This window comes from Geospiza fortis, unplaced genomic scaffold (genome assembly GCF_000277835.1).
Source record: "Geospiza fortis unplaced genomic scaffold, GeoFor_1.0 scaffold229, whole genome shotgun sequence".
NCBI lineage: Eukaryota > Metazoa > Chordata > Aves > Passeriformes > Thraupidae > Geospiza > Geospiza fortis.
In genome coordinates this window covers 1,939,789-1,953,486 of record NW_005054357.1, presented here as the reverse complement: position 1 = coordinate 1,953,486, position 13,698 = coordinate 1,939,789, and the positions used below count along the sequence as shown (strand labels likewise).

Genomic DNA, 13,698 nt, shown 5'->3' with positions numbered 1-13,698 from the left:
GAAAATTTCCCTAAATTTCAATTCTTCTAACATATGTGCTTAAGAGAATTTGCTGGAGTATAATTCCAGAAATGGAGAATTTCTGTACATGCAGAGCTGTGTGAACCTGCTGTGTCTGCTGGTGCTGACACAACCTGAGTGTCTGTCAGTGCTTGGACCTGGAGTAGGGTGGGTGACTCAGGTGGCTTTGCCAGAAATAGCTTTTTCTAGATACTTTGAATGGGCTGAAGCTTTCCTGTGTCTGGAGGGTGTTTGTTCTTTCTAACAGCCTGGGAAGGGGAGTAATCTGAGATGGATGTGGAGAAGAGGCAAGCCAAGGCAGACTGAGGAGTAGGCTGGGATAAGGAGCTGAGTGATCCTTAGGCCCAAAGAGAGGCTCTGCCTGGGAAGGAGGAGGACAAGCACACCTGTGCTGGGCTGGCAGGGTTTGGGAGAAGGCAGACAGGGAATTTATACCACTGGGAGTAGAGACTGAGGAGTGTAAGGAAATAAGAGTGGTGTATTGGGAAATTGTGAAATGGGATTTCCAGTACTGGACATGAGGACAGGAAGGCTGGAGAAAAGCTGATATGTTGTTGTCAGAGAATGGGACAGATGGGGCAGGGATCCTTGAGACAGACAAACAGACTGTCTGCAGGGAGAGAGCCTGGATGGGCTGTCAGACTGGGTGGGAGCAGGATGGGATGTCACACTGTTAAGGGTGCAAGCTACTCTGTGTTGAAATGGTTGCAGCTGTGCTGCCTTCTTTGCTTTAATAGTTGTTTACTAGGCAGGAAATTTGGAAGACAAAGGTTTTGTGATTAGTACAAGTCAAGGTTTTTCCAAAGACCATCCTTACTTGTTCTTTTCCCAAGGGATACTGAATAAACCACTTCGACCACTGATTTTGGGGATAATTCTAATTGCTTATTCTGTATTTCTGACATTCAAGGCAAAACTCTGGGTCTTGATTAGTAGAAGTATTGAGCATTCACAGCTTCATTCTGAGTGGAAACTGTGCTTTGAAGATGGACTGTTTCATAAAGCTATGTATGTTGAGAAGGAGGTGCTTAAATTGGTGCCAGAATTAATTAACACTTTTGATCTCTATTCTTGGCCCACATTCTAATCTGTAAAATGGGGATATTACTACCTCATCCTGACTAAGGCCATTTGTGAAGATATTTTATTAATTTGATATTCCAACAATCCATACTCGGAAACTGTATCCCTCCCTGGAACTTATATTTAATAATAGGTTATGAATAGTGCACAATAAACAAAGCCTAGAGACATTTTCAAACTGCTCATTAGCTGAGTGTCATGAATGAATGAGTAAAGGGTCTTTTAACATAAAGAAAACAGAACTGAAAATTGCATGCACACACTCTCAAGGGGGAGAAATTATTGTGGCTCTCATTCCAAGATTTTTCTTATACATATATTTATGTCCAAATAATTGACATAATGGTTTTGGGAAAAGTGTTTTTAAAGTAGTCTTTTGTGCATGTTTGTGTAATTTGTTTCTTTTCATGATATTGATTTACCTTGATCCATAATTGCAGATTTTAAAACATGGAATCTGGTTCTTTTGGCTTTCAGCAGTATCCGTGTCTCTCGTGCTTTTTTTTTTTCTTTCCATGACTGCCAGATTTAATTTAAAGAACAAAACACCCCAGTACCACCACCCCCACGCCAAACCTCCTCACACAAAGTATTTTTATTGAGCATATGGTTATATTTTATAATATAGAACAGTTTGGCACTTTGCTGAAGTTACATCATTGATATATGTTAAAAGCTTCAAAATATTTTTTTCCTCAGTGGTTTATTTTTTGCTTTCTGTATCACCTTTACCTTAGCTTTTTTCCTTACTCATTTTTGAAAAAAGCTTCAAAAGATAGAGTGTAGCTTGAAGAAGCCTTTAATATAATAGGATAGTGTAACACAGAGTGTGCTAATTACAGATCAAAGCTAAACTATTTTTATGTGCCTTTTCCTAAGGGAGGAACCTGGGTCTTTGAACCAGTCAGGCTAATTTTTGCCACTAACCTTTTTTAAGGCTGCTAAAAACTTTTTTTTCCTTCTAAAATTTTTCTTTACCTCCTGTAATTAAAAAATAGTTCATCCTATTCAACTTTGTGTATCTTAGTTAGCTGTGTAGCAGGTAAAAAAGCAGGGTGGGGTGTTCTGAGAGGAAGTGGCTCCTCTGTGTATGGAGCTGTGAAGTCTTAAAAGAAAAATTGAAGGCACAGAGCCCTGGCAGGGTAGTAGTGCTGCTTCTGGGAAGCTTTTCCTCCATCCGTGTGTGTCACTGGGGTGTCTGACAGGTGCTCCACTGTCACCATTGCTGTCACCACGAGTGCCCACAGTGAGAGCAGGCAGCAGCAGTTTACCTTGGGTGTGTTACATACAAGTGCTGGCAGAATGAGAGCTGGCTGGTCCTCCAGTTTGTAATCGGTGGGATAATTGGGCTGGGTAATTGCCAGGCAGCCTTGTTAGTTTTGCTGTGAGTCAGCTATTGTGTGTGGCTGCTGCTGGAATAATACGAATAAGTGGGCAGGTTTTCTGCTAAAATAATTAGACAATCAACAGTGTTTTGTCTTGTGGTCAGTTGTGTTCACAGACATCACACCTGAAGCTGTTGTGGAAGTTCTGGCTGTACACACAGGAAAATAATGGTGTCAGTCAGTTATGAAAAGTGAACCTGACAGTAAACTTCATTTAACTTACACAGGCTTTGGAGATTTCATCTCCACCTTTGCCCACTGGTTCTAAAATTGTCTGTGAGCCTTTAAAGAGCAGGGAGAGTTGGAAGATTTTATTGAATAGTAGTTCTGGATACTTTTATTGTTTGAAATGACCTGCAAACAATACTTGGGGACTAATTTTCATTTTTCACAGAGTTGCATTTGAAAAATTTGTTCTGTCAGTGTTTGCACTAGGTGGATAACTTGCTCAGAATAGAGATTACAAATCTGTCTGCCTTGTTTGTAGAGAAAGGAAAAAAGTTAAGATGATAGCCTCTGTATTTACTGTGTCATGTTTTTTATTAGGAAGTAGAGTTAATGATTCAAGCATGAGTTTCACCTCTTCATGCTGTACCAGTTTTCCCAAGGGGATTTTTTTGGGAGAGAGATGCATGTAAACAAATACTGTTGAATTTAAGCATGTGGCTGTGTGTTTTAAGAAGCCCCACTCAGCAGTAACAGCAGAGAGAAGGAAAATGATGCAGGATTGGAAACTTTATATTAATGGTTCTGCAAGTATATAGAATTTCAGTAGGTGATCTCTATTTCTGAACACTCTGTGTCCTTGCTCTTTTGCATCAGCAAAAATGTTGGGTGGAACAGAGGGACTGTAGGTGGACTGCTCAATAAGGAAAAATGAAATTAATCCTTGCAAAGAAAGTTGGCTAAAAATACATTTAGGTAAAGTGACTTTGTCCAGAGCTTTCTAAGGAATAGGAGTTTAACCAGAAGTGTTACTAAGTCTGATTATTAGCATGAAGGAATATATACTAAAATGGAAAATAGGAAAAATTTTCCTTGCATTTTTTTACAAGGCTTATAATTTCTTGTAAGTGACTGTCCTTTTTTTTGATTTTGTCTGAAATACGATTCTATTTGAGAAGATGCTTATGTCTCAGTTCTGTGGTGTCCCTGCAGCATTCTTCTGTTTTTTTCCTTTTTTCTTTTTTTTTTTAAAGGAAAGACCACAGTTAAATTCTACTGACTTGTCCTTCTGATGCTAATAGGTACTTCTATTAGTACCATTATTTTGTGTGTTAATTTTTGTACAGTATCTTAGTCTTTTGTTATTCTTCATGAAATAGTTTGCAGTATACTAAGATGACTAATAAAGGAAGATTTAATTTTTTTAAACTCTTTTTCTTGTGAATTCTGAAAGGGTAAAAAAATAAATGTGTGGCATCTTCAGTAAGGGGGGATATAAGCAACTGTTAATAAAAGTTGGGAAACAAACCAGGTAAATATTTTTATTTTCATCACTTTATTGGCTGAATACTTGCTGCTTTTGGTATGTTCAGTTGATAGATGAAAAATAGTTTGGGTGGGTTTTTTTGGTATCTGTTCTCTTTTTACAAGTAAGAGACAGCTGCTACTCTTGAAATGTAGGCAAATTTGATGACACTGTATATCAAACTGAATGAATGAATCAGGATGTGGTGGGAAGTTCTATTTTTGTTCTGCATAGCAAGCAAAGAAAAATGGCAGAAAACTTGCCATGGTCTGAACAGATGGGCAGGTGAATCAATCAAAGAACAGAACCAGACAAAACTCCTGGGATGCTGTTGCTACTAGAATTATGTAGCTTTTAAAATAGAAAACAAGACTTAGGTACAGATTTCCTCTCTATCTTCATGAGTCTCCAGAACATTGGGATGTTGCCACCCATCTTCACCGGCCTGTCTTGCTGACCCTGCATGCCCTTGCCTGTTGTGGTTTGTTTCTGCTGTGTTCACAGAGTGAGAGCTCTTGTTTGTGCTTCCATAATTTCCTATCATGGCTGCCTGACCTCCTCCTTCCTCTTTGTTCTTCCTGCTCGTCCATATTAAAAAAAGCTCCCAAAGAAACACAGTCAGAAGTGGTCAAGAGTTTTATTGTGTTACTCAGAACTTCTGTGTAGTCATTTTGCATCTCTTTCCTCTTGATGCAGGTCAGATTTCTTCCTACTCATGTCTTGTCATTGAATCACTGTGTTATAAATTTATACAGTAAAGTATAAAACCTTCCATGCTTTGTATTTTTGTAAGCTGTAAATGAAGTAATGAGAACAAAAAGATGTGATCATGATTCTAATGGAATCATGAAAGAAATGAAGGAATCTGTTTAAAGTAATGAAATTATCATTCTCATTTTACTTTTTTTCCAAATACTGTCTTTCAAAAACAGCTCTAGGCTACAGCATGTGCAGGGAAAAATTCAGATATATGTTCATGTGGGCTTGTTTGATAGTTTCACAGTTCTTTTCTTAAATAATTACTCTGCAAAATTGTGTAGATGATCACTTTATCCACTGTCTCCAAGAGAAGTTCATAAACATCTTGCTTTCTTTACTCCATTTAGCTTCTTAAGCACTCATTGTGTTGTCTTTTTTCTTATTTATTCCTATTTTTTCTCTATTCAGTGAGACCTAAACAAAACTAAATCACACCTTAAAATCCTTCAATACACCAACATCAGAACTGAATGCTAAATTTTGTCCAGGTGTGGTTATTGAGATGTAGGCAGTCATAGCTGAATTTCCAGTTGTGTGGAAATCATCTGTGTTCACTCTCTCTACGCATTTGCAGGAAATCTTAGTTTTCTTAGAAAATCCAAACATAGTCCTGTGTCTTTGCTGTAAATATTGTCTGAATTGTCCTTTTAAGCCCAGGTAGGACCAACTGCTAACTGCTGTCACTTTTACTTCTGGAGTTTGACCTTTAAAGCATCATCTTCAGAAACTCAGTATAATAAAACTTCCTGCCTTTATGTTGACTTCAGATTTTTTTTCTCCATCTGTCTTTTGTTTTGTTTGTCAAGAAATTGAATGGCATTTGCTGTTTAGGTGCAGGGCAGCTATGTTTAATATTATTATGATGGAAACATTTGGAGAATATTTAATTTTTCTTTTAGCAATCCATTTGAGAACCAGGAGAGTTCTGTTCTTCCATGATGAAACTGCTCAGTCATTCTGTAAAAGGGATAAAAATATGAACTGGTGATACAGCCTGCCTGCCTTAAAGCTCTTTAAGGCATTTGATTAGCAAATTTATGACCACCAAAATGTCCAGTTGTATTAAATTACTGAATTGCAGTTTTATCCACAATGTACTGACATTGTGGTGACTCTTCAAAGTAGTTTTTTGTAATTCTATTCTCAGATGGAGATGGAAGTTTCATGGGATATGGCTTTCGAAACAAATAATTCTTTCAGGGAGCCAGCCTGCTGCCAAAGTGTGCCTGGTGTTCTGTTTACCTGACAAAGCACTGGCTTGCAGCACTGCCCAAATTTTTAATGCACATGTACAAGCAGCTCCCTTTTTGCCCAGTTTCAGCTAGTTTGAGATTGATCTTTCACCTCAGACAGGATCATGTTTTTTTAATGTCACACCCTAGAAGGTCAGTGGTCTGAGGGACATCAGGACTGTCCTTTGAACCTAAGACAGGTGGAAGAAGGAGAATAATGAAGTCTTGAGGATGAGAGCACTTCAGAGGGAGCTGCATGTCAGGGTGTACTCTGGGGGCAAATCTGGGCAGGTAATGCCAACCTGTGTGCAGTGGGAAAGAGCTCTGGGAGGTTAACTGGGTGCTGTGGACCTCAGGATGCTTCAGGCACCAAGCAGTGGATTAGTTCAGCATTGACTGTGCTGCTACTTTGCTGTGCCACAACACAGGTGAAAAATGATTGTTGCAGCATCTTTTCTTCTGCATTTTGGCTTCCCTGTAGGGAGGGAGCAAACACCACAATTGTTAGAACTGCAGTTTGCATTGTGGACTATTTTAAAATGAAGGAGAAAGGAAAGGATCCTGCTTTGAATACAGTTCATGTGTGCTCTATGAATTTAATTATGCTGTTTGGCATAAAAATAGGTTTGCCTGTATTTTCCATCAACTTCAATTTCTTGTTAGAAGGTAAGGTTCTAAACAGAAATGGAATTTTCATTTTGACTTTCCTCAGAACTAACTGTGTCTGCTGAATTGTTTCCTGAAAATGTACAACTTGTTTCAATAGCTGGTTTTGCAAAATTCATCTTTTTGGTGATGACTTTTCATCACTGTTTTACCTGTTGGTAGATAACAGCCTAAGAAAAAATTGAGAACATTTTTGAGGGAAAAAGAGTAATTAATTACTGAACAACACAATGTTAATTTAGTTTATTTTAAATATAATTATATTATTTTAAAGCCCATACAAATGAAAATGCTGCCTGTTTCTTTGTTTAGTTTTAAACATTGTTAGCAAATCTAGCAACTCTCTTTTCTATCCTCTTTAGATGGATAAATTCTCTGGGGTTAAATAATATTATTGATGCTTTCAGGAAGAGGTTATTATTGTCCTGCAAAATTATTAATGCCTTCAGCAGAGTGAGACCACTTTAAGTGGCATCCTTGCACTGTAAGAACTGAAGCCAATTTTGTAGTGTACATCAGCTACAGTGCTAGGGATGGCAAGTGAATAAAGTGTTAAAAGAAAACTTGTACATAAAAACTTAGAAAGTACACTTCTGTACTTTAGGTAAATGGGAATGGGAATGTGTGATTGAAAATCTTCCCATTTCAGGCATTTTGTGAATGGCGCTTCATCACCGCATTCCAGTTAAAAAAATAATAATTCAGAATGTTTAAATAAAGTACCTAGTTATAATTATGATAATTTCAGAATGCATTTTAAATCAAGGAACTGTGCTTTCATGTACACGTACTTAGATGTATTGTGTATTTGTTTTTAAATGAAAAGAAACCTGGTCTCCATCTTCCTGTTGACATCAAACAATCCTCTGATATGCAAATCCAGCTATGGGAGAACAGATACACAGGGTTTGTTTGGATTCAGTCCAAGAGTGAAAGAAAATTATATTTAAAGATGTAATTTATATGCTTTGCCTCATTTAAATGAAAATGCATTTTGAAATAATGCCTATAACGAAAAACATTTGGTGGAATGTTAAGATCCTTTGTACAACTGATGCATTTTGCTATAGGTAGTTTAAAAGCATCTCTCTCACACTCCTGTGTGTCTGTAATGTGCAGATGCAGCTGTCAGCTTCTCACTGGCGTGTTTTAACATAGTATGATTTTTTTTTTTTTGCAAATTAATAAATGTTTGTTATGTGAACTTTCTTAAAGCATGCATGAGTGTGAAATCTGTCTGTACCCACAATTAAAATACATCAAGTGCTTTGCTTTCCATCTAAAATTTTGCTAGTCTTAATGTTTGTGTATTTTTCTCCTTGTGTGGAACTTCAAAACCTGACACAATACAATTTCTTTCGAAACATAGGCTAAACAAGCAACAATTTTTCAGTCTTTTTCCCTTTAGCTGCAGAATTTATAATGATGAAACTTTTACATTTTAACATTGGCTGAATTCCAGGTTTTCAGTAGGTATCTTTGGAGGACTGTTACTCAGTGCCTGAATACCACATTTGAAGCTGATGTGTATAGCAGAGTGTAATTGTTTTGTGTAAGCTTTAGCAGGCCAGTGAACTGCTACCAGCGATCAGGAATGGGTTTTTATACAGGATAGAAAATATCTGAACAGGAGTTACGTCACTGTGAAGTTTTCAGAAATCAGTTCCTTTAATTGCCTTTCATGTACTGCAGAAGTTTTTAAAATTAATGTGACCAATTCTTCTTACATGATCTTTGTGACTGTGTGATACTGCTCCTCTTTTTTTTTTTTTTCCTTTGTTTTAGAAAATGGGGTTATGGAAATCAATTTTGGTGTAAGGAAGTGTATTTAATTTGGGACGTTCTGTGGCACATAACTTTGTATCTGGCCTTTATTTGTTCTGTGGCTAATTTATACTAGATTACTTTGACCACATTAATCCAACACTAAGGAGTGCTAAATACTGTATAAATCCTTTTTTGGGGTAGGAATTTTATTTCATGAATGTTTTGTGGCTCTGTGTGTAGAATGACTTATTCACATGCAGTGATGGTACATATATTAATATAAGGGGAAAGTTTTCTGTGTGAAGAAATTTTGTTAAACCTTTCTTATTAGATTGTGAGCCTCTTGTATTTTTTTATTTTTTTATTAATGATTTTCTGTCTTTTTTCAGTAATTTTATGCAAATTTTAATTTTTAATATTCACTAACCGTGTTTTTTTTAAGCATTTTAAGAAACAGAAGAGGTTGATTCCTGAAAGAACAGTTTGGAAGTACTTTGTTCAGCTTTGCAGTGCCTTGGAACATATGCACTCTCGTCGTGTTATGCATAGAGGTAATACAGGATCAAAGATGATTTGTCCTTACTATACCTTTGACTATGTGAGAATTAAGCTGGCTGAAATCAATTTTGACAGCTGAAACATTGTAGGTTTCTGTAAGATTTTACAAGTAATAGAAAACTGAGAGGAGTTTGTGGTTGTACATTTGTTGTGGTAGGCATTTGTTTGATAGCAAGTTTTTCAAAATAAGCGATAGTTCTGTGTGTGATGGATATCCTGCCATAGCTACTTCATTTTTCTGGCTCCTATCTTCTGCCCTGTATTTAATTTTCTATATTTGCCTGTTGTCTTGCCCAGGTGTTGCTACCTGCCTTGCACAGATCTGTCAGTCCATTCTTTACAGCTCTTGCACCTGATTGTTTCAAGAGTATCTGCTCCTGCCCTGCTTGTTCATGATGTACAGACCCTTGTCCTAGTCCCTTCTCTATTGGATGTGCAGCTGTGAGCATTTCCTCCAGTTCTCTGCTCCTTTCCACTATTTCCAGTCTCTGTGTCCCAACAGTCCTTGTAGTTGCCAACTTTCTCTATCAGGTACTAAATTTCCTTGGTCCATTTTCAACCTTGGTGGTGCTGTCTCCTCTGGATGTGGTCTTCATTTCACCTCATAACTCTTGAGTCAAAGAAAACAGATCATAGTATAGCTTCTTCTTAGATCTGCTGGGTTTTTTCCCTTCTGAAATCCTCTGGTTGTGGCATTGTGAGTTGTGTGTGGGCTGTCACTTTTTAGTGACATTGCCTGTCTTAGGTTGGTGGCTCCCTGTGCTAGAATGCAGCTCAATGCCTGATAGGAACAGTCCCTCAGTGTCTGCTGAGCTCTGCCATTTGCAGCTGGAAATTTTGCACCTTAGCAGATGAGCTTAGATACTCCTGCCCCTGCAAATGCCTTTCCCTTGTGATTCTCCTTTTCTTTTTTCCCTTTGTGCATTTGTACAGGTACCTGCAAGTGTGAATGATACAAAGAGAAGGACATAAAATACAGATTCTTTCCATAGGGTGCAAGTATCTTCCTTTCATATGTTTATAATTAAATTAGTTAATTTCTGTATATTTTAGCTCATAACAAAAGGATTTAAGTTCCCTAAACTGAAGTACTAAGTTCAGAGCTTCTGGCAAACCTATGGCAAATCTAGTGATTCCATGGTTACATGCCAAAAGCAACAGCAATTAAAACTATTTTTAAGTTGAGCTAAATCCGTGTTGGATTATTACACAAAGGGTTATCCAAACTCCTGAAAACTGGGTCAGATAGCAGGAGAACATAATTGCTTCTGTCTTCCTCTAAAGCTTGTAAGGTTTTGTAACTTTTTTACTGGAAACCTGAAAGTGCTGGTGTTTGAAGGGTTATTAACCATTCCTTTTACTGTGCCTGTATCTTATGCAAACTGAAATCCCCTCTCATCAAAGTGAACTGATTTCTGTAAGTTTAAGGGTAGGGCGGATTGCTCTTCAGCAGAGTAAGAGCTAAACTCCCTTGCCAAACAAATAACAGGTCAGTTTATTTAGGAGACTAACAAGGTAGGTATCTTGTTAGAAATCATAGAATAAGAGTCTCTGCTGTTGTCTCTAAGGGATTGGATTAAAACTTAAACTGGATATTACTTGTGAAAAATAACTGTCTGGGGTATACATCATTATTTTTCTTTGTTTCTACTTGATTAGCCCAATTCCACTGACGAGTTCAAATAACCATTCTCCTGAGTAAACTTGCTTCTTTTTTAATGCCTGCTCTTATACAGAATCAGTTATCTATTTCAAATAAATGACGTTATGCCACTGTGAGTAATTTGATTAGCAAAAGTGATGAAAAATGCTGTACAGTTCTTGAAAACATATTTAGGCTGTTACTTAAGACATAACAAAAGAGATTCTCTAGTTCTAATGTAAGTCTCTGTATGTAGCTTATATAAAATAGTAATGAACTTCCCTGTATATGCTTCTTGACTTTGGGGTGTGGTTTTTTTGATCTGTTTTTGTTTTTTTTTAAATACTTTCTGTGGCTCTTGGTTTTCTTTGCTTGAGTGATGGTTGTACTATCAAAATAGTGGATTTGAAATTCTACATTCTGGACCCATTCTTTCTGAGTAGCACTGTCAAATTTTACCAATATTGCCTATAAATAAAATCCTCTTTGGGTCTATTATTAATAGAAGAGTAGCTTTTCTTGCAACCTCACTGTGACTTTTAAATTTTTAAATATATTTTTCTTCCAGATATAAAGCCAGCAAATGTGTTCATTACAGCTACAGGAGTAGTAAAGCTGGGAGACCTTGGACTTGGTCGATTTTTCAGCTCCAAAACCACAGCTGCACATTCTTTAGGTAAGCTTTCTCTGAGGTGCAGGTGTTGGACAGGTAGAGTATTTTACATGGTGGAAATACTGTGCCCACTCAGGAGGAAGAAGAAAAGGGCTAGGACCAGCTAAAGATGTTCTTAAGTAATAATAAAAATATTAAAAGTGTTCTTAATAAAAAAATGGTCAGCACCATGGACAAATACAGAGACACTGTAACACTGAGGTATTTCTTTCAGCATACTTTGGGTATTTTCCCTCCTTTGTTTGCATAATTTAGTCTACATTTCTGCCTCCAAATAAGTCTTTTAAGACAATAGTGTTACCTAGAAATGCTAGGAAAAAATAAGGTGATAATATGGATGCATTTTTAAAAAAATTGACTTGAACTTTATTAAGTGTTGGGAAGAGTCTCCTAATTCTGTGTGCCTGCATGAGTAGCATTAATGACCTCTTGGTTACATGGTTTCAAAGGGCTCTCAGAGGAGCTTCCATTTTTTAAGGTCACATTTCTCAATGTAAGCTTAGGTAGTTGAGGCGAGATCAGTATTAACAAAACCAATTCCCAGGTAGCTTTTTTCCTATTTTTTGGTTTTGCAAGTTTTCTGAAATGCTCAGTTTAATCTTTGCTATCACACAAAACTAGCACTATATTATCTCTATCCAAACAAAATTTTCATGTAATTTGTGCCTTTTGAGTAGCATGTGAATACGAGGATGATTAAGAGGCCTTTAAAGAAGAGAAGTTAAATATTTGGCATATATTTTAAGTTTAAAAGTAGGTAACAGATGAATGACAGAATCTAAGAGGATCTCTGTAGAAGAGAAAAACCTTGTAAGTAGAGTAACATCTGCTTTAAAAAGAAACGTAGGAAATAGTGTTCGTAATACTGTTAAGTTGGGGTTTTTTAGATACCAAAACATTCTTTTCCCTCATTGAAGTGTCTGTGTTTGCTGGTTGCTGAACTCAAGCCTGTTCATTGATTGCATGTTTGTACAACTTTTGAGATGTGAGTGATACATGTGTTAATGGCCAAGAATATAATATTTTGGATGGGAAACTTTTGACATTCCTTGCTTCCCTGTCCTCCAGAAAGCCTTTGGGCACTCTTTTGTGCCTCCCATGTTTTCCTTGTGTTTTGCCATGTTTGATGCAGACTGGTGAAGTGAAACCCATGAGTCAGTGGTGAGGTGTTAATAGGAGCCCCAGCCACAGAATGCAGCCCTGCATCAGCAGGAGGCTGAGGAGGAGGGCAGAGCCCAGGCTGGAATTGTGCTGGGCTTCCACACTGGGGGTCAGTCACATGTGACGCTGAAGATCTGCTGCTCTCACAGGGTGGCACCCAAAGTGCTGCTGTTCCTGCTGCCCCTGGAAGCCAGGGGCCATCTCTGGTGGTGCTGGGGAGGCTGGGTGGGGTTCTTGCAGGTGGGCTCTGCTCCTGCCTGCAGATGGAAGGAGGCTGTGAAGAGGGAGCTGGACATCCTAATCTGAGGAGTGGGAGCTCAGGAATAAGGCACAGGTCAGCAGTGAGGGTGGGAGGGCAGACTTGCATTCTGAGGCACAAGCCAGGAAGTTAAAGAGGAGCAGACTGCCTCAACCCTGGATTATTTTGGCTCCTGGCAGGGGAATTGTTGTGAAGGCTGAGCTGGAAATTAAAAAAAGCTGAAGACTGTGCCAGATTTAAAAACAGCATAATACCCCTGGGCCCTTTAAAGCTCATCTTTTACAGATCCAAGAATCATCTAGAGAGTGGGGAAAGAGGAGAGGATGGCAGCTTTGTTTCTTCTGTTGGTGGCTGTGTCTTGGTAGAGGAGTTATTTTTTATTTTATTTTTTCCCCATTTCTTCATTTCCTGTCTCCCTCTTAATTATGGCCTAATGTCAGAATTCAGCCCAGAAAAAAGGTTTGTGTCAGCTGTTAACTTAGGCTACAGAGGAGACTGACTTTCTGATTTGTCGTCACTAGTAGATACCACTTCTTAAATTGATTTCTTCTGCAGTTTCTGATGCTGGTTTTCTTGAAATTTCTTTCAAAGTTGTATCTTTTTATGATTCCATAAACCTTTGGTGCACGTAACCTAGTAAATTGCAAACATATGTGTAGCAATTTATACTTGTTTACAGGCTTTATAAAAATTTCAGTAGCAAACTAGATTCGGGCTTTCAGAGATAAAGAAATGTACTAAAATTTTAATTAGCTACGGCTTCTAACTGCTAATTATGAATAATACTGATTTAATTAGAATCTTTACTGATGGTCCATTTGAAACAAATGAAAAAACTGCACTGGACAGGGTTTTTTCATGTTCTTAACTCTTTCTATACAGCTTTATCAATAATTTACTATTGTCATGCCTATATCTTTTTGGAAATGGAAAACATTTCTTACAAAAGGGCAGAGGAAATGGAGGCATTGTTGATTTGATACAAACTTGACAAAATGTCTTGTTTTCAGAAGACTTTATA

The 13,698-nt window shown here is 37.6% G+C and overlaps 1 protein-coding gene across 1 annotated transcript in view; it reads left to right on the top strand.

The window, feature by feature from the left end:
- Positions 1-13,698, top strand: part of NEK7 (NIMA related kinase 7) — a 59,987-nt gene that overhangs the window by 23,620 nt on the left and 22,669 nt on the right. The window contains exons 6-7 of the mRNA XM_005423711.2: positions 8,827-8,935; positions 11,153-11,260. Of these exons, the coding sequence (XP_005423768.1) occupies positions 8,827-8,935; positions 11,153-11,260 (217 nt within the window). The remainder of the gene's footprint in view (positions 1-8,826; positions 8,936-11,152; positions 11,261-13,698) is intronic.